Raw genomic sequence first — 19,714 nt, 5'->3', positions numbered from 1 at the left:
ATGACGTTTCTGGGTGGGCGCGGGCTTGGCCGAGTCGCCGGCGGAAGCTCGCCGCCGAAAATCGACTTCGATCCGCAGCTCCAAACCACCACGCTCGCGCTCTCCATCCCCCCGCTCCTTCTCCGCCTCAGCAGCCCGCCATGCTGCGCATCTCTGTCGCAAGAACGAGGCACCTCGCTGCCGGCTCTGTCGCCCCGAGGGTCGGCTCCCAATGGCTTCACGCGCGCCGCCCCGCCCAGATGGCCTTCGGCCAGGTACGCACGCGCACGCATACTTCCATTAGCCCGCCATTGATAGCTGACCATCCATTGCATGCACAGCGCTACTTCGCCGATGCCAAGAAGACCGATGAGACCGTCCTGCCCGGCTCCCAAAGCGTGAGGGCTGCCGACGACATCCCTCCTCCGCCGACCACCTCTCCCGTAAACCCTACACCCACCGGTACCGTTCCTCCGTCCGAGGTTCCTCTGACGCCTCCCACACCTGACCAGGTCCACGCTCAGTCGCCGCCTTCGGGATCGGCCCCCGGTGCTGGCACAGGCGTGCCCCTTGGCACCGGCAGCGCTTCCGTCGGTCCTCCCGCCGGCTCTCCCGTTCCGCCGCCCAAGAAGAAGGGTAGCTTCCGTCGCTTCCTGATCACCCTGCTCACCCTGACTACCCTTGGATACGCTGGCGGCGTCTACTATTCGCTCATCTCGGACAACTTCCACGACTTCTTCACCGAGTACGTGCCGTTCGGAGAAGACGCGGTTGGCTACTTTGAGGAGCGTGAGTTCCGCAAGCGTTTCCCCGGAGGTGCTGCTCCGTCCAGGCTGCACCAGCAGATCCGCGGCGAGAACAAGGTTACCATTCCCAGCAAGAGCGGTCTCTCCTGGAAGGTTTCCGACGAGAAGGAGGACCCCAAGAGCGGCGCCGACTTGTCCAAGTCTGGCAGACATACTAGTGCAGTCGAGGATAACAAGGCTACTGCTGCCAAGGAGCAAAAGCCTGCTCCCAAGTCTGCAGCTCCGGCAAAGGCTGCTCCTGCTGTTACTGTTGCCCCCATCGACAAGCTCAACCTTGACGGCGCTACAGAACCTGTTGTCCAGGATGTTGTCAAGATCATCAACGATATCATCACTGTTGTCAATGCCGATAACGCGGGCTCGAAGTACGACTCTACCATCTCTAAGGCCAAGGGTGAGCTCACCAAGGTCATCAACGACATTCAGACTATGAAGGCTGTCGCCGAAAAGCAAAGCGAGGATAAGATCAAGAACCTGCACACCGAATTTGACGCTGGCGCGAAGGAGCTCGTTAGCCGGATTGAGGCCGAGATGCAGGGCCAGGAGGCCCGCTGGAAGGACGAGTTCGAGGCCGAGCGCGAGAAGCTTGCTCAGACCTACCAGAGCAAGCTGAGGGCTGAGCTTGACGCTTCCCAGAAGGTCTACGACCAAAAGCTGAAGAACGAGCTGCTAGAGCAGGCCATTGCGCTCAACCGTCAATTCGCCAACTCTGTCCACGAACGCGTGGAGCAGGAGCGCCAGGGCCGCCTTGCCAAGCTCAATGAGCTCTCTGACGCCGTTTCCGAGCTCGAGAAGCTGACGGCCGAGTGGAACTCCGTCATTGACTCCAACCTCCGCACTCAGCACATGCTCGTCGCCGTCGAGGCTGCTCGCAACGCCGTCGAGAAGGCTGACCAGCCCCGCCCCTTCGTCGAGGAGCTCGCCGCTCTCAAGGAGGTCGCCGCCGAGGATCCTGTGGTCAACGCCGCCATCGCCTCCATCACGCCCACCGCCTACCAGAAGGGTGTTCCCACCCCATCGCAGCTCATCGACCGCTTCCGCCGTGTCGCTTCCGAGGTCCGCAAGGCTGCGCTGCTGCCCGAGGATGCCGGCGTTGCTTCTCACGCCGCCAGCCTGGTGCTGAGCAAGGTTATGTTCAAGAAGGGCGGTGACGGCCAGGGCCTGCCTGTCGGCAACGACGTCGAGTCCGTGCTGACCCGCACCGAGATGCTGCTCGAGGAGGGCAACATTGACGCCGCGGCCCGTGAGATGAACGGTCTCAGTGGCTGGGCTAAGGTCCTGGCGAGGGACTGGCTGGGTGATGCCAGGAGGGTGTTGGAGGTCAGGCAAGCGCTTGATGTGAGTTTATTACCCCTTTCCCTTTTACTGAATACGAGGAACCTTTGCGGCTAACATGAATATTTTCAGGTCCTTTCCACCGAGGCGAGACTACAGAGCCTGCTTGTAGAGTAAAGAGCGACACAAAAGTATTAGAGCGGTCGGGTAGCGGTAGCTGTACGAGTCCAGTGATGTGGGGGCGAGGGTGGCGGTGGGTTGGGAGCTAACTAAAGGAATGAAGAACATCTTTTTTTGCTAAAACTTGGGATCAGAGGGCTGAAGCGACGAGCCTTGGTCCGTGTTCTATAGCAGTTCCGTTTCTTTTTCTTCTGGTGGTGGTGGTGGTAGTGGTGGTGGTGAGTAATTGTGGGCGGATGTGCTACTGCTGCTGCTGCTGTGCGGAGGAAGTGTAACTAGAATATCGTGTGTCTTTTGTTTACGGATAGAGAAATGGGAAGAGTATTCTTGGAACTGTCAGGTCGTTTGTTAAGTGAGTATGAGATTTTGTTAGTTTCCCTCACTCCAGACATTTGAGTTCATGGGATATGAAGCTGATAGGTCGTCTCATGCAGTGAGGCTTTTGAACAAGGATTTCGGTCGCCTGGTTGGCCACAATGTACAGCACCCTCTTGCAGCCGATGGCTAGCGTGGGCTTGCTTTTTCATCGGGCCAATGCTACTTTGACCTATCGAACCACTGAGTTACGACAAGAGGCCTTGTTTTACTACAGATTAATACAACTTCAGCCTATCATCTTACTAAACAACCACCAGAGCCCCCGGTCCATACGTTCGCAATCGTCGCGCTAGCCATCGGCTGTAAGAGGGTGCTGTATTATTGGCTTTCACAAGCGACGTGATCAGCCTGCCCGAGTTACTGCATCGGATGCTTACTGCATGTGCTCCTGCAAGGCTGAGATTGCTTCTGGACCCAGCTCTTAGCGACTGTAGCCTGGTGTAGGTGACACAAAGTGGGGGCATGGATTTATAATGACTTGAAGACGACGGTAGGCTGAATTCACGCAACGTCGGCCTTGCTGTCCGGCTACCTATCCTTCCTTCATGGCCGAGCATCCCAGATTCTCCTTACGCGCCCTTGTCAAGCCGAAGCGATCAAAGTCTCCAAACACAGCCGCAGCTGCTACTGGCTCCCAAGACCTTGAGGCGGAGCGACAAACAGGGCCAGCGCAACGGAAGTTGCAACTGTTCCCTGAGGGAAACACCCTTGGTATCCGAGCCGTGGCCGATCCTCGAGATGCTCTAGTCGACATCATATTTATACATGGCTTGGGTGGTGACGCCTACGACACATGGCTAGACAAGAAATCCGGTACATACTGGCCAGCAGATTTTCTTGGTCGGACGTATCCCAGGGCCAGAGTCATGACGTTTGGATACGATGCTCACTTCGCAAGGAAGCCGTGGGAGGCCGTCGGCCAAAATAACTTGCGGGGGCACGCGGATGCACTTCTCGTTCGGATTGCACGAATGAGGCCGGAGAGTGATGGCTCGGTAAGACCATTGGCTTGAACAATGGCCAGAAAATTTGAACTGATTTGACTGTTGCTTCCAGAGTTCCCGGAAAATCATCGTCATCGCGCACAGTCTCGGCGGTTTGGTGGCAAAGCATGCATACTCCATGTCGTCGACCAAAGCCGACACACACTTGAAGCAGCTGCATGAGCACATGATCGGCATCATATTCCTCGGGACACCTCATCACGGTGCGGACCTTGCAAATTTGGGACAGCAGTTGGCAAAACTGTACAATGTCTTCGTCAGCTGGTCCACGAATCCTCAGATCTTGGAAGCGCTGAGGAGAGATTCCGAAGTGTTGGAAGGCGTGGAGAATGAGTTCGCTGGATTCCTGCGCCAGAAGGGCCATCTTGGCTGCACCTCGTTCTACGAGGGTCTTGAGATGCCGCCGGTTGGAAAGGTAGGTTTGTTCAGTGGTGACTTATTAAGAGCTGGTCGCTAAAGATCAGTAGATTGTCACCAAAGAATCTGCAACAATATCAGGATATCCTACGGACAGCATACACGCCAACCATGTGGTACGGATACCGTACACGGTATATCACCACGCGAGCTGACGGAAAGTAGGACATGGCGAAATTCGAATCCTCGCAGAACGACGCATACCTGACAATTTGTGGGGAAATCGAAAGATGGATCGCAGATATCAGGAATGAGAACGGTCAGGTATGAAAACTACATCCAGAAGACAGGAAGACAGCCTGTACTGATTGCTGTATGTTCTAGTCTTCTTGAAGAAATTGGGGGAAGGGAATCATGGCAGTAAGCTAAGCAATCCCTATCGTGTTAGGTACGCAGATGCGGGCTTACTTGCACAAAGACGAGTCAGGTTGGTTCTGAATCCACGTATTCTGAAAGCTTGGAAATAACGTCTAAGCTAGCTTGTAAACAATCCCTGAGCTTTGACAACATGCAATCTCGTGAATCGACGCTCGATGCAGCCGCACCAGATACCTGCAAGTGGATTCTGGAGAACCAAGTTTTCAAACGTTGGCAATCACATGGTGGGATGCTCTTGATCGAAGGTAACCCAGGCTCCGGAAAATCGACACTCATGGACTTCATTGTCCGAAGTATGGAACGCCATTCGTCTGGACAGGTGATAGTAGCTTCTCATTTTTTCCACGCTGGTGGCGGCCTACTTCAAAACACAACACATGGCATGATAAGGTCTTTGGTACACCAGATAGTGTCCAGCGACCAAGCCCCACTTCTTCTCTCGTTCCTGGGGAGGAAATTCCGCAGAAGAAGGAAGGACATTGGCGACATCGAGCGCAATAAGTGGCACTGGGAAGAAGCGGAGCTTAAGAGCGATCTTAAAATGTACGCTGACGGATCCCTCTCTGGAGACCCAGTAATACGGAATGGAGCAAACTACACATCCGACACGGAATCCGAGGACCACCCCAATGGTGTCTCAATCAGACCGCGGAGTCAGTCTATACGCTGGAGCTACCTCACGAACAAACCCGCCGCGAAGACCATTTTCCTTTTCATTGACGCCGTTGACGAGGTCGGACACGACGAGGCGGTGGACCTCCTGAGCTATCTGACGTCTCTCACGAATCCTTGCAAAGCTGACTCGGCGGCACAAGCACCATCCATCGCCATCTGTTTTTCCTGTCGCCGTTTCCCGAACGTGGCCCAGCCTTTTCGTCTCGAATCAATATCTCTCGAAGAGCACAATCGCGGGGACATCGAGGAGTATGCAAGGCAGAAGATGGGAGAGCTGAAAGAACTGCTACACGCGCCCGAGCTGTCCAAACGGGTGGCGAACCTTGCAGAAGGCAACTTCCTCTGGACGCGCCTGGTCATTCATGAAGCGATCAAGGAAGGATCCTCCCTGTCGGCGGCGCTGGAGAAGGCGATCGCGGTCCCCAAGCCGTTGAATGAGTTCTACAGCAATACGTTGCTGCAAATGGACTCGCGAGACAGGACGAAATGTCTTAAGCTATTCAGATGGATGTTCTGTGCACGGCGCCTGTTGACGCTGAGCGAGCTACAGTGGGCGATGGTTATCGAAACGCAGACATCGTTGAGAGAGTGCCGAGGATCGCCGTATTGTACCCCACTCGCAGAGGGGATGGCGGTGAAGTTGACAATATTGACCAGAGGCCTGGCCCTGGGGCGACAGGGCAGAGCCGAGTTCATACACAAGTCCGTACGTGACTTTCTCGCTGACAAAGGCCTCGCGCTTCTGGAAAAACCAACCAACAGGACAGCAGTGCAGATTGCCCATCTCAACACTGCAAAAGCCTGTGTCCAGTACATGCAATTCTTCGAGTTCCACACGCCTGTTGATGGGGAAAGTTCAGAGTCCGAGTCAACGTCATCCGACGACTCGGGAACAGTGGACCGTTGTCAACCGTATCGGGTCGAGCCCGACCCTTTGGGAGGCTATGTGTCTGAATTCTGGCTCGAACATATTGGCAGGGTCACGTTCGACCAGCTACAGCGCGACCTGGTTGAGAATGGACCACGCGATATCCAGAGCTCTTCTGGGATTGAACCTGGCTCAACGGCACGAGACATGCCTAAACAAAAGGCACTTATCCGAAATTTACTGTCTCCACACATGGATCGGGTAATCCTTCACTGGCTTCACAGACGGATTCAGTCTCGAGATGAGTCAGAAGATAAATTGAATAGCCCAACAAAACGACTCCTGGCGAAGTTTCTCAGGGAAGGCTTTGAGGACCGTGATCGCGCACGTCGCTATTCATTCATACATCTCGCTGCCGGTTTCGATCTCTTTAAAGCACTGAACGCATGTTTAGCTATTCCAGCTACCTCGGCCGGTGCAAAGGATGACCAAGGACGAACGCCACTGATCTGGGCCGCTTCACTCGGTAACATGAAGGCCCTGAAATGCTTGACAAAAGAACGGGAAGACGTCGGTGTTGACCATTTGGACAAAGGAGGTCGGACGGCTTTGTCTTGGGCAGCAGGAGAAGGACACGTAAAGGTGGTGAGGCATCTGATCAGGAAAGGCGCCGATGTGAACCTGGAAGCCTCCTTTGCACAAACTCCATTGCATTTTGCCACCCGAGGGGGCCATACAGAAGTTCAGATGGAGCTCGAATGTGCGATATCCAAAACGGAATCAGCAAGCAAAACTCGATCGGTGGTTGTTCGTAGTACACTTACACGCTCAGCGGACAAGGGGGAATTGAGGTCTCAACCGCAGATCTTGAAGGATTTCATGGACCCAGAGGGCCAGAAACTAGATGGTTGGGAAGCAATATACAAATAGACAAAGGTGTCCATTCTCCCCGCTCTCCCTACACCACCCCCAAAAACCCCCTACACTCCTCCATCCCCTCAACCATCCTCTCCACATCCACCTCCGCCGCCGCCACCAGCACCTCCCACTCATCCTCATCGCTCCCTTTGGTCCCTCCCCTCCGCGGCAGCACGTTGACCGCACCCGGGTTCGCCGAGTACGTCTTGCGCACCCAGGCCGGCCGCCCTTCTCCTCCGTCTTGGCCGCCACCAGTCGTCATCATCGTCGCCGTGGTGCCGGGGATGCGGAAATCGGCGACGGGGAAGTCGATCCAGGAGCTGCAGTCGACGCCGGCGCGGGCGGGGTCGAGGGCGCGGTGGAGGGCGGTGCCGCAGTCGCCGGGGGAGATATGTGCGGGTGTTTGCTTGGCGCAAAGGGATGCTGCGAAGTTGAAGCGGCGGCGGATGTAGGCGTCGTCGACGGAGTTGATGGCCTGGCGGATGCGGAGGGCGGCGGTGGCGATGGTTTGGGTCGTTGGGGGGCAGGCGCGTCGTTCGGCTGCTGGCTGGATTGGGGAGGCTGGTGGGGTGGGTAGTGGGTGTACACGGGAAGCGGTTGTCCCTATGACATCTTCGACTCTTGCTTGGGCGACCGCGACTACGAAGGCGTTGCCCATGTACGTGTCCGGTAGTGGGGGTTGTAGGCGCCGTCGAGCGTCGACGGCGATGTTGAATCTGGTCGTCTCGTGAGGCTCCAGCGCTTCCCCGGCGCCTTCCTTTCTCGCTTCTCTTCCTCTCTGCCACCTCGCTCTCGTCAAGCCAATCCAGATCACAGCACAAAGACAGTCCATGGTGGAAACCCAGAGGTCTGGGCATGTCTTCTTCAGTTCCGCGTTCACCTCTCCCTTGAGTCTTCTCAACCCGCTCGCGTCAAACCGCAAGATCCGAGTCACGTTCTTTCCCCCTTTCACTGGAGCTTCTGAATCGGGTAGCGGCACATGTGTGCGGTAATCGAAGCAATACTCCTCCGGCGGCGCCCTGTCCTTCACGAAAAGCGGAAGTCGAAAAACGATGGCTCCGCGGGCTCCGTCGGCACTGTCCACTCCGTTCAACACCTCTTTCCGACCATCCCCCGCAAACTCTTCCAGAAACCTCGTGATGCCGCACCCATCCACAACCTGATGGTGAAACGCAAAACACAACACCAACCCCCCATCCACCCAATTCACCTTCAACCCCAACGCCGGCCAGCGCCGCCCCTTCCCCAGCTCCGGATGCTCCGGCCGATTCGACAGCACATCCTTATTTAGCAACCCCTCGCCGAACCACCGTCTCGCCGCCAGCTCCTCGTAGCTCCCGACCCACCCCTCCCGCAACCCCAACTCCTTCACCACCAGAATCTCCTCCTCTTCGCACCCATCACCGTCCCTGCGGTTCGGAACGTCCGGCGGTGACGATGACGGTGTCGGGTCGCGATACCTCACCTCGATGGCCGGTGACGCGGCGTTATCGACGCCGACAACATGCCCGCCCAGCCACGGCCACCGGGTCAAACACGCCTCCAGCCGCTCTCGTACGTGCCGCTCCGCGTGCGGCCGCTGCGATGTGTCCGGGAAGGGAAAGATGTAGAGAAGGCGGACGTAGACGGGGAACGAGGCTTGGTCGACTGGGGAGAGGCGAAGTGAGGAGGAGTGTTCTGACTTCGTCATGGTTGCAGTAGTGTTGTGGGCAGTCGAATCCGGTAGCGATAGAGGATTTGTTGAGGCTGTGTCCTGTTTTGTGTCGGTGCGTTCCATGGGTGGTGGTGTTCTTGACATGTTTGACGGGGGCTACCGCACTTTGCGCGAAGGATTTAAGGGAAACCTGGCATGTTGCGAAGGAGAGAAGTGATGGTGCATTTGCTGCTGCTATCATGGCGAGTCTGCTGCCGCTGGAAATGGTGCTACCACGTGCTGCACTTGCAAAGAAGGTGATAGGGGATGCACGCTGCCGAGCCGCATTATCCAGCAATGCGGTGGCACGGATCCCTTCAGGAAGACCCGTGCCGATGGGTGGCTGAGTGGCGTACGAGATAAGCATGGTGTCGTACGTACGCCCGGCATCGTGACCGGCGCATGCAGGATCGAGGGAAAAGTAAAGCGACAACGCCATCCTGTCGGACAAAATGGAAAGAGGTGATCGCCGAGCCACGTCTTTCTCTTTTGCCATTGGAACCCGAAAGTTCAGCTCTGCACCACAGCGAAATACTCCCATTCGAAAGGCGTATCTTTGTGCATGCCGAAACCGCTATCTATACTTGCAGCTGCAGGAAGGAGAAAAAGCAAAACAAAGCCCGTATCGCCGCCAATGGAGACCGCGCATCCCCCCTGGGGAAATAAGCGAGTGGCGTACATCATGCGGCTGAATGGGGTCCCCACCTTTTACACTGTATGAGCAGCTCGTGCAGGTCTGCGTCTCCTAGCTGATGGCTGCAAAGGTAGACGAGCTTCTCCAGAATGACCACGTCGGATTCGCGGTCTTTGTCGAGGTATGGAGTATCATGATCATTATCATGTCCTCCTTTGTGGGTCTCCAGCCAGCCCTCTGGGCCGGCGAAACGAACGCGGTCGAGGGGGGAAGAGCCAAGTCCACCCTGAAGGTCGTCTCACTCGGTTCAGACTCCATCTGGTCGGCAGCTCTCTTGGCTGCAGAGTTCCCGGGGGTGAGCTGACTCGCGTTGCTCACGCTCTCCTGTGCGATGCGGGTGGACATGATTGGACATGTTGAATGGCGAGATTGGGACATCGATGTGGGGGCTGAAAGATGGAGATTGAGAGCTGCACGACGGATAGGGAGGGTAGTAGGCTGAGACATACTCTCACAGTAGTCTGAAGGAACCATTCAATGTTCCATCACAGAGTCGGAGCCCGGCGTGAATTTTCCTTTCACACAATGATAGGAATGAAGCGTCTAGACCCAAGTAAGAACCCATCCTTGAAGGGTCACACGTGTAAGGTCATCCACCACCTATGCACCTCCGCCCAAGCTCAGTAAAGAGTATATCAAGCGTACCAACATACAGCAATGCATTACGCCCACCTCTCTCCGTGAACTTGGCTCGCTTTGCTTTCCCGTGAGAAAGGAAGAACTTCTATCGCTATCGAACAAGACTGGTTTGGCGTGCGGTCTTGGAAGTTACTTCATCCAAGATTTATTAATATATTATCGTCAAACACTTCGAGGCTGTGCCAATATCCACCATTGCTTTTGCACTTCACCATGTGTCAACGAATCGCTTCATCATCACTAACGAACGCTGATCACCACCAAGAGGAGCCCTCAAAATAAACAGTAAGAAGAAATTAATAACGTCGTAGAACGCACAAAAGCCGAAAAGTGTATGTCGATTCTGTCTTTGCAGACAAAAAGCCACACAGTTCATTCTTCTATAGTGTCTTGTCAAAAGTTCTCACGACTTCGACGCCGTAACCTGATGATGATTCCGAGCTTGAAAGCGCTCAAGTCCACGGTTTTTATATCATCGAACTACTGGTCCTCTAGGGTGCGACACGTGCGGCCGCGATACGCTTGGGCCGTTGGGAGTGTCATGCGCCTCTCGGCTTCGGTGGCTGCTCACATGGAGTGTTGAGAGGCTCGTGCGCGGCGGCAGCAGCTGAGTGAGGTGCCCAGGCTAGTCTCGTGTGGACAGTGTATTTGTTGTGAGGGACGGGTGTTTAAAAGAGCAACTTACCTGCGATATAAGCGTGGTACAAGCAAGCAACACGGTTGTTCTGCACTTCCACTGCAAAAACGAAGGGCCCACTCGGAGAAAGCTGGGTAGAAAGCTTCACTTTTCCGTCTCTCTGCGCGGCAGCGATCGACCTCCCCACCTTCGTGGCACGGGTGGATCCGCTGATGACGCTCAGCCTTGTCCGGTTGCTGCCGTTCATCATCATGCTAAGATGCAGGCCTGCATTTTTGAAGTGAATGGTGGGGGTCATCAAGTTTGTTATAGTGATTCAAAGCTAAAAAGTGGTATGTATTTGACGGCTTGGAAACAAAGGGCGCCGAAAAACAGTGTACAAATCAATAGTCATTGTGTTTTGAGAATTACCCTGCAGTAAGTGCAAGTAAAGGTTATTGTTAGGGAGAAATTGAAGTTTGTCGAGGATATCCGCCCGATTTATATCGGCACTTAGCTTTCACGGCACGTGTCGCCGCCCTCGCACACAGTAAAACCTTCACTCACTTGTGAAAGGTAGGCTCGAACAGTGACGTATCCTACTAGCAGTTATGATTGGCAAGTCCGCTTGACTTTTGATACCGACGGTGTTTTTGGTCTGCTTGGGATCTATCACACTCTGCATTGTTGTTTGTAGTTTACAGCTAGAAGCTTTGAGAGGTGGGAAAGTTTATTCAAGTCGATTGATCGTACTCATGCATAAACTGTCAACGTAGGGTTACTTCGTAACAGCGTGCAGTATCATATTCGCCACTACTAAAAGTGCCACTTAGAAAATACCCTGTCAGCCTCTCCACAACACCCACTACATCATGACACCAGTAAGGGAGACGGAATCCTCGTATCCAGACTTCTCCGTGGCAGACTTCGCCGCCGCGTCCGCCAGCGCCAGCGCATTCCACCGCCTTGGGACTTGGGACCGTCCAGAAGCTGATTTCGCACCCCCGGCTCGCCAGCTTCCCCATCGTCTCACTCAACGCTTCCCACAGATCCCGATCTTTGACCGGCCGGCCTGACGAGGTTACCCATCCACATTCTGCCCACGTGCGCAGCCAAGCCTCTCGGAAATATAACGAGGGTTGTCCTCCGCTTCGGAGTCGGAACCGTCGGACGTGGCGATACTTCTGTATGATGTGTCTTAGATAATGCTTCGCATGTCTCTATCATCTTAGTGGAAGAAGTGCCGGCCGTGGATTCAAAAGGGTATCGTATACGAAGAAAATAACAGGACAGAGCCAGAGATGCTCACGGCGCCACGCCGGTGCTGACGAACTTCAAAATATCGTCCAAGGGCATCATAGGGCGGATCGGCGGGACGGTCTCCGTTTTCTTCTCGGCCCCAGCACCCTCGACGCCCTCCATGGCGCCGCCCTCCTCTTCCTCCTCGTCCTCGTCCTCATCTTCGCCCTCTTCGTCCTCGTCCTCGGCCGTCAAAACCTCCCTGCCAATCTCACCACCCGCCGGCCCCGCCCAGTCCCACAACTCCTCAATCTGCTCCCCCGTCATCCCGCCATCCCCCACCAGCTTCGCCGCGCGCGCGTCCCCATCGCCCCTCGCCAGCGCCGCAGCCGCATCGTCCTCGTCGCCGACGGCCAGCTTGACGCCGTCGGCAATCCAATCCTCGACCCACGGCACCATCTTCTTGCGGGTGAGCTGGGTGGCCATGTTCTCGTGCGAGCGGCCGGGGAAGGTGGGCAGCGGGAAGGGGTGGGCCTGGCCCAGCAGGGTGCGGTTGGCGGCGAAGGCCTCGAGCAGCGCGCTCAGCCGGCCGTTGATGATGTTGGACTGGTGCGCGACCGTCGGCCACGGCGCCGGCGGCGTGTTGTCCCAGATGTGCGCCAGCTGCGTGTTTTTGAGCACTTCGAGCGCGCCGTTGAGGTGCTGGATGCGCTGGGCGAGGAGGTCGAGCGAGCGGATTTCTTCGGGTGGGGCGCGCGAGCCCGGCGCGTGGGCGTGGGCGGACATTGTGGGCGGTGGAGCGGTGTTGGTGGTGGTTGAGTGGTGCTGCAGCTTTGGGTGTGTTGGCGCGCGTGCTTGTCTTGAATTGAGGGTGGTAGTGGTGGTAGTGGTGGTGGTGGTGGTGGTGGAGGTGGTGTTGGTGTCGGCGAGTCGGAGGAGCAGCTTGCGCGAGTCAGTTGCGAGATCGGATGATGGGAAAATGCGGGACGAGCGCTTGCTCTGACGCATTTCACAAGAATGCAGCCAAATGATCGAACGACAACATTTCTCGCACACCACTCTCCCTTTCTTTCCACCAGAATATTGCTACGTTGAGCCATGGCGAACCCAACGTCGCCCACGGCCGCGACCAATGGCACCACGACCCGCCCGCAGACGCCCAAGGTCAACAGCTTCGCATTGACCGAATATTCCGCCAACCCGTCGCCGCCGCCCCAGAGCCCGGTGGTGAAGACCCAGGGCGTGCCGGAGCACTTCCTGCTGCCTAATGGCTACCCGGATTACCTGCGACTGATCCTGACCTCGCGCGTCTACGAGGTCGTGAAGGAGACGCCTCTGACCCATGCCGTCAACCTGAGCAATCGCCTGGAATGCAATGTCATGCTGAAGCGCGAGGACCTGCAACCTGTCTTCAGCTTCAAGCTGCGCGGCGCCTACAACAAGATGGCCCATCTGGACCAGGAACAAAGCTTCAAGGGTGTCATTGCGTGCTCTGCAGGTATATCAGAACACCACGCCTGTTCCGGACTCGAAGTGCTGATTGCCGCCAGGAAACCATGCCCAGGGCGTCGCATACTCGGCGCGGAAGCTCAAGATCCCGGCCACCATCGTCATGCCATCCGGCACCCCCGACATCAAGCACAAGAACGTTTCGAGACTGGGCGGACATGTCGTGCTCCACGGACCCGATTTCGACTCGGCGAAGGAGGAGGCACACCGGTTGGAAAAGCAGCACGGCCTGGTCAACATTGCACCGTTCGATGATCCATACGTCATCGCCGGCCAAGGTACCATCGGCATGGAGGTCCTGCGCCAGACGAACCTGCAGGACCTGGAGGCCGTCTTCTGTTGCGTGGGTGGCGGTGGTCTGATTGCCGGCGTCGGTGTCTACATCAAACGCATAGCGCCTCATGTCAAGGTCATTGGTGTCGAGGCGTATGATGCCAATGCCATGGTCCAGTCGCTCAAGGCGGGCCGCCGCGTCGCCCTTACAGAGGTTGGACTTTTCGCCGACGGAGCCGCGGTGAAGAACGTTGGCGAGGAGACGTTCCGTGTGGCCTCTGAGGTCGTGGACGAGGTCATCCAGGTCACGACCGACGAGACGTGCGCCGCCATCAAGGACATTTTCGAGGACACGCGCTCTATCGTCGAGCCCGCAGGCGCGCTGGCACTGGCGGGTCTGAAGAAGTACGTCGCCGCCAACCCCTCGCCCAATCCGAACCGTGGCCTCATCGCTGTCGCTTCTGGCGCCAACATGAACTTCGACCGTCTTCGCTTCGTCGCCGAACGCGCTGCGCTTGGTGAGAAGAAGGAAGCGCTGCTCTCCATCACCATCCCCGAGAAGCCGGGTGCCTTTGCGAACCTGATCAAGGCCGTCCACCCCATGTCTTGCACCGAGTTTGCCTACCGCTACAACGACGCATCCGAGGCCAACATCCTCATCGGTGTCGCGCTTAGCGCCGTCAGCCGGAGTCGTGATCTGGCCGACCTCCTCGCCCGTCTTGAGAAGGACGGCATGCACGCCATTGACCTCTCCGGCGACGAAGTTGCCAAGTCCCACGTCAGGTATCTTGTTGGCGGCCGCCCTTCGGCCGTCTCCACCGAGAGGCTGTTCGCATTTGAGTTCCCCGAGAGGCCGGGTGCGCTTTACAAGTTCTTGACTACGATGCAGCCCGACATGAACATCTCGCTGTTCCACTACCGCAACCACGGAGGCGATGTCGCAAAGATCCTGGCAGGCATCCAGTGTCCGGAGGGCAAGGAGAGTGAGCTGAAGGAGTTCCTGCAGAAGATCAACTACCCCTTCAGCGAGGAGACGGAGAACCCCGTCTACAAGATGTTCTTGAGGGAGTAATGTTTGGATGTACGATGAGCGGTGCTTCTTGCCATATATCGTCTAGGTAACGTGATATTTTGTTATGTGCGCATGTAGTGTTTTGGAGTTCAACGGTGGATTTTCAAATGGTAGAGGCGAAAAATATCCATCAAGCGGCCAATGAGACTTGACACAAAAGCCAATTCAACCTTGTTTACATTACGTCGTCTTTTGCTGATCGCCCGGTAGAAATTATTCAGACATGCTTGAGCCTTGTGTAATGCAAAAGTGCCGAGAGGAAAAGCCGCGTCATTTTCAGGCATTGGAGACGGCAGAACGGCTTTGCAGGACGGACAAATGAGCAGTGGTCATTGATAAGACGAGGTGGAAAATGTGGAGCATGGAGAGGAACAAGCATGGTTCCAAGTGGGGCTTGGCAAGGCTTCTTTTGCGGCCGGCTTCCGGATCCCGTCTTCTTGACGATCCCCAGCTCCCCTTTCGCCGCCTCTAAACTCCGACCAAACACCTGCCATTCTACGGAGTTGTTCGCTTCCACTTTCTGCCGTCCGCACGCCAGCTATATCACGAACCGGTAACCGCTAGAATGATCCTGCGCAGAAGCAACTACGCCCAATTGGTCCGGATCTGCAATTGGCATCCTTTTTGCTGGGTGATATGCAGTGCCAGTGCACCCCGCTAGCGGGGAGAGGATCAACGCCAACTCCGGCAACCAATGACGTCTCATATGGACACGATAGCACGGGGCCTGGGGTCGTCTCCACACCGCATCTGCCAAGTTCCGGGGCACACTGGCTGCCAGAATGCCAACGCCGCTGATTGCCACTGGAAGGCTTGCATACCTTTTAATCCTCGCGTCTCCTCCACTCTCCTCTGGTCTCACCGCATCTGCCTTTCGTTTTCCGTCCGCAGTCCCAAAATCTTTCCGACGATGGAAAAGGATCGCCAGAATGCAGACCGCTTCGACCCCGCAGACCTGGAAAAGGAGTTGGAACCAGCGCGCACTTCAAAGTTGACTGATAGAGATTCTCCCTCTGGCGGCATCCGAGAAACTCCTTCTGACAGCCGAATTCTGCTCTCCGAGGAGCAAGCTCTCAACCGTGCGAGAGAGATCCCCGACGACACCGAACCCATTTACTTGACCTACTCCATCAACGACAAGGAAAATCCTCGGAACTGGCCAAAATGGAAAAAGTGGTACATCACCTGCTTCGTCAGTATGCTGAATGTCTTCACGTATGTCCCAAAGCTCTACCAATTCCAACCAGAAGAAGCGACTAACAGCCTCGACACAGCTGCCTCTGCGCAGGCGGGTATAGCTCCGGCCAAGAAGAGCTGATTGCTGAGTTCGGCGTCTCTGCCGAAGTCGGGACAGTAGGCCTGTCCATGTACATCCTGGGCTTCGCTGTCGGGCCACTCATGCTTGCACCTCTCTCCGAGTACTTCGGCCGCAACCCGGTCTACGTGTGGTCCTGGCTGCTGCTTGTCATATTCCAAATTCCACTCGCTCTGGCGCCAAACATCGGAACTGTTATCGTCTGCCGTCTACTACAGGGCTTCTTCGGGAGCGCGCCGCTTACAAACACTGGCGGGACTGTCAGTGATCTTTGGGCGAGGAATGAATGTGGCAGCGCCATGGCCATCTACGGGTTGAGCAGTACGTTCGGCCCGCCGCTCGCTCTGGTGATCAGCGGCTACATTGCCCTCAACATGGGCTGGAGATGGCTGTTCTGGGTATACATGGCCATCTTTGGAGGTTACTGGATCATCCTCGTGGTACGAAATTTCCGAACCGTTCGAACCAAGCCTACCCGCTAACGAGCCCGCAGCTCACCGTCCCGGAAACGCGCCATTCCATCATCCTCGACAAAAAGGCCCAACGCCTCCGCAAGCGGCTCCGCGCCGAAGGCTTCTCCGCGGCAGCAGACAACCTCCTCGACGCCAACGCCGACGAGAAGAAGGGCCTGCACACCCTCTTCGCCATCACGCTGACCCGGCCCTTCCGCTTCCTCTTCACCGAGCCGTAAGTCCCCCCTCTCCCCTCCTCCCCCCATCATCACCTCCATAGCTAACGGAACCCCCCCACCCCCAGCATCACCATCTTCGCCGCCCTCTACAACGGCTGGATATACGGCATCGTCTACCTCCTCAACGAAGCCATCCCGCTCGTCTTCGGCTCCGGCCACGCCTTCAACGCCGGCCAATGGGGCTGCTCCTTCGCCGGCCTCGCCATCGGCAGCCTCGTCGCCGCCTCCCTCCACCTCCCCCTGCAAGAGCGCTACTACCTTTACCGCGTCGCGCGCGCCGACGGCGCCGGCTGCCCCGAAGCCCGCATGCACCTCGCGCGCTTCGGCACATTCCTGCTTCCCCTCTCCCTCTTCTGGTTCGCGTGGACGAGTTTCCCCAGCGTGCACTGGGCCGTGCCCGTCGTCGCGAGCGCGTTCTTCGGCGCCGGGATATACGTCATCATCCTCGCGATCCTGAACTACGTCGTCGACAGCTACCAGACGTACAGCGCGTCGGCGCTGGCCGGCGTCATTTTGGTCCGGAACCTGGTCGGCGCCGGCTTCCCGCTGTTCGGGAAGCAGATGTATGAGAGGCTGGGGTGGGAGTGGGCGAGCAGCTTGCTGGCGTTCTTGAGCATCCCGCTGTGTGCGATTCCGTTTGTCTTCTTTTACAAGGGGGAGGCGATTAGGTTGAGGAGTCCGTGGGCGAGGTATGTTGACTCTTTCTTCTTGTCTCGGCTGGGAGTGAAGTGGTTTGCTGACGTGTTTGTAGGGAGCATTTTGCGCAGGATGAGGATAAGCCGCATTGATTTACGTGAGGAAATAATGGACTTTATAAGGGTTTGTGATATCCGAGGGCAAAATAGATACTGTCTGAAGCACAAATCAACTTAAATTTAATGCCTGTCTTCACGTGAAGGCAGCTAATTAACCTTGCGTCTTCGCTGAAGCTCCCGTCTCCGAATTTTAGAGAAGCGAATTGATTTATAAGTAATTGATGAGTGCGAAGGATGATCGATTAGGTGGTGCCGCAGGTGGTGGTTTATATCACCGCCTGCTAGCAAACTAAGCTAAGCCCAATCGAGCAAGACACAAATAGCCCGCCTGGACTCAGGCATAAGGCAGGCCTGCTAGGCTGCTGGTTAGTAATGTACCTGAATTGGGTAAGTAAAAAAAAAAAAAAAAAGAACAGCGCTTGAATTGCAAGCCTTGCTTAGATTGGTCAATTTTCAGATTGACCGGGCACGCTGCGTAGACGAAGTCGCCTGTGGGGGGTTCATGGAATTACTTTTTGGTATGCTGAGTTGTACTTCCAATACCTCCATGTTTTCTTCTGTATCGAGGTCATAGTGTGAAGGGGCTGAGAAATAGGATGGGTGATTTTTTAAAAAGTCGACTTCGTCGCAATTTGTGGTTGAAGTTGCTCGAATTCTTGGGCTTGGTTGACTTGAAACAGATGGAAAGGATGGATCATGGGCTGTTCCGGCAGGGCTGTCCACCTGTCCAACAGCATTGTTACTTCCACTTTCTTCCCCAGACAGAATAACCTGCGAAGGTCCAATAGAAAAGAGAGCTAGCTGTTCCATATGCGAACCTACATGCCTCCGGAACTTTTTTTTGGTCACGAGAAGGGGTTCGTGAGGGAGGATGTTTTGGTTCAGCTGCCTCAGTCTCACTTCCCAATCATCGCAGAAAGGGCATCCATTGGCAGGTACCTGGGGCTTTTGGAACCAGCATGCATCCGATAATTCCAGAAGCTGCCTTTCGGTGAGATTGTTCGGGTGAAAGGACTTCATGTGCTCCATGAAGTGGTCATGGGACATGTATTCTCGAGAACAGCGATAGCATTTCCAGGCTCTTTGGTGAGTGTTGAACTCGTGTTGTATCCATGCTTCCGCGTCTGGGAACGTGGTGTCCTGGCAATCCTTGGATGTGCAGATGTAAGCGCGAAGATCACTGAAGACATGCTTCCTGTAATCTTATTAGCCGCGAGGAACCGGATAGTTCAAAAGAGCCTTGGTAGGTAGAAAAGCTTACCTCCAGCGCTTTTCGGACCCTATTCGTTGAATTTGACAACAGTATCGACACTCGAACTCGGGCATTCCTCCGGAAACTTCATTCAAAGGTACCACCGCGAGGGTATCCTCGTCCTTCTCAGTGACCGTTGGAGCAAACGACGTCTGGGATAGGCTGTCGGAGATGATGTACTCCACTTCAGCAGCCTCGTCTATCGCGTGAAGGCTCTTCATCGTGGACGCACTCGTTGGCGCACATCGGCTTTCGTTATCCACAAGTTTGGACCCGCTCTGACTATGTGATGAGCTGTACGTTCGCTTCGTGGGTTTGTTCAAGGTCTCGGTCGCCGGCTCCTGAGCCAAAGATGGCATTGCCAACTTTTCTCTGTGGCTGTTGCAATAGCGGATATATTGCCTTCTCCGTGTGTTGGCCTTTCCAAGTCGCTCAGCCAACCATTGGTTTTCAGCACGTCCAATCTTTGGAAATCTTTCTCGCACATGTGCGATGTCAAAACGAGGATCCAAAGGAGCTTGATCAGTTGCAGCAGCTCTGGCGTAGCGATCTCGGCCCGCGGCCTTGCGTACAATTATCGAGACTTTGAAGAGAGAGGATATGCCGCCATTGATGCACGAGAGCAGCTCTTCTCTTTCATTTTGATCCTCGGAACCAGAGTCAAAGGTATCAAAGTCGCATCTCTCCGAGTTTGAATCAACTGGATCCTCGGAGTACGTGTCGACCACTGAGTTTACCAGTTAGACCGTGAGCTGATGGTGAAAGTGCAAAATGACGAAAACATACATTCCCGAAGAGAGTCCGAGACATCTTCCAATATTGCTTCGACTTGTTGTCCAACGCCTTTCGAATCGCGTAGACGGTAATCCAAGGATGTTGGCACTTGTGGAGCTTGCAAAGCTCCAATGTTCTCAGCCCAGATATCAAAACGCCCGTATTCTCCGTCAACATCAAGAGGGTCTGAGTCAATAGTGTTGATGGTTGAACGAATGCGCTGCAGTGTCTTGAACCCCTCAATACAGCATTGTGCTTTCCGGAAGATGCACATATTTGCTCTGGGTTGCCAAAATGTAGCAGCTGCACAAGCG

At 55.6% G+C, this 19,714-nt stretch overlaps 5 protein-coding genes across 5 annotated transcripts; 4 read left to right on the top strand and 1 right to left on the bottom strand.

Moving 5' to 3' along the window:
• Window positions 1–239: 239 nt before the first annotated feature.
• Window positions 240–2,237, top strand: MIC60 (MICOS complex subunit mic60; the record flags this gene model as incomplete). Its single annotated transcript, XM_066780997.1, has 3 exons — window positions 240–254; window positions 321–2,123; window positions 2,193–2,237. The coding sequence occupies 3 exons, from the start codon at window positions 240–242 to the stop codon at window positions 2,235–2,237; spliced, it is 1,863 nt and encodes a 620-aa protein (XP_066628943.1).
• Window positions 2,238–3,589: 1,352 nt separating this feature from the next.
• Window positions 3,590–4,372, top strand: SLS55_009599 (uncharacterized protein; the record flags this gene model as incomplete). The annotated part of the gene is made up of 4 exons (XM_066780996.1): window positions 3,590–3,613; window positions 3,675–4,037; window positions 4,205–4,303; window positions 4,364–4,372. The coding sequence occupies 4 exons, from the start codon at window positions 3,590–3,592 to the stop codon at window positions 4,370–4,372; spliced, it is 495 nt and encodes a 164-aa protein (XP_066628942.1).
• Window positions 4,373–11,825: 7,453 nt separating this feature from the next.
• Window positions 11,826–12,545, bottom strand: MED8 (mediator of RNA polymerase II transcription subunit 8; the record flags this gene model as incomplete). Its single annotated transcript, XM_066780995.1, has 1 exon — window positions 11,826–12,545. The coding sequence occupies one exon, from the start codon at window positions 12,543–12,545 to the stop codon at window positions 11,826–11,828; it is 720 nt and encodes a 239-aa protein (XP_066628941.1).
• Window positions 12,546–12,857: 312 nt separating this feature from the next.
• ILV1 (threonine deaminase) lies at window positions 12,858–14,613 on the top strand (the record flags this gene model as incomplete). The annotated part of the gene is made up of 2 exons (XM_066780994.1): window positions 12,858–13,257; window positions 13,310–14,613. The coding sequence occupies 2 exons, from the start codon at window positions 12,858–12,860 to the stop codon at window positions 14,611–14,613; spliced, it is 1,704 nt and encodes a 567-aa protein (XP_066628940.1).
• Window positions 14,614–15,523: 910 nt separating this feature from the next.
• Window positions 15,524–17,407, top strand: SLS55_009596 (uncharacterized protein; the record flags this gene model as incomplete). Its single annotated transcript, XM_066780993.1, has 5 exons — window positions 15,524–15,828; window positions 15,888–16,368; window positions 16,422–16,615; window positions 16,685–17,308; window positions 17,371–17,407. The coding sequence occupies 5 exons, from the start codon at window positions 15,524–15,526 to the stop codon at window positions 17,405–17,407; spliced, it is 1,641 nt and encodes a 546-aa protein (XP_066628939.1).
• Between the last annotated feature and the right edge of the window lie 2,307 nt (window positions 17,408–19,714).

This window comes from Diplodia seriata (assembly GCF_021436955.1).
Source record: "Diplodia seriata strain FDS-637 chromosome Unknown scaffold_10, whole genome shotgun sequence".
Classification (NCBI taxonomy): Eukaryota; Fungi; Ascomycota; class Dothideomycetes; order Botryosphaeriales; family Botryosphaeriaceae; genus Diplodia; species Diplodia seriata.
This window is presented reverse-complemented; position numbering and strand designations above follow the sequence as displayed.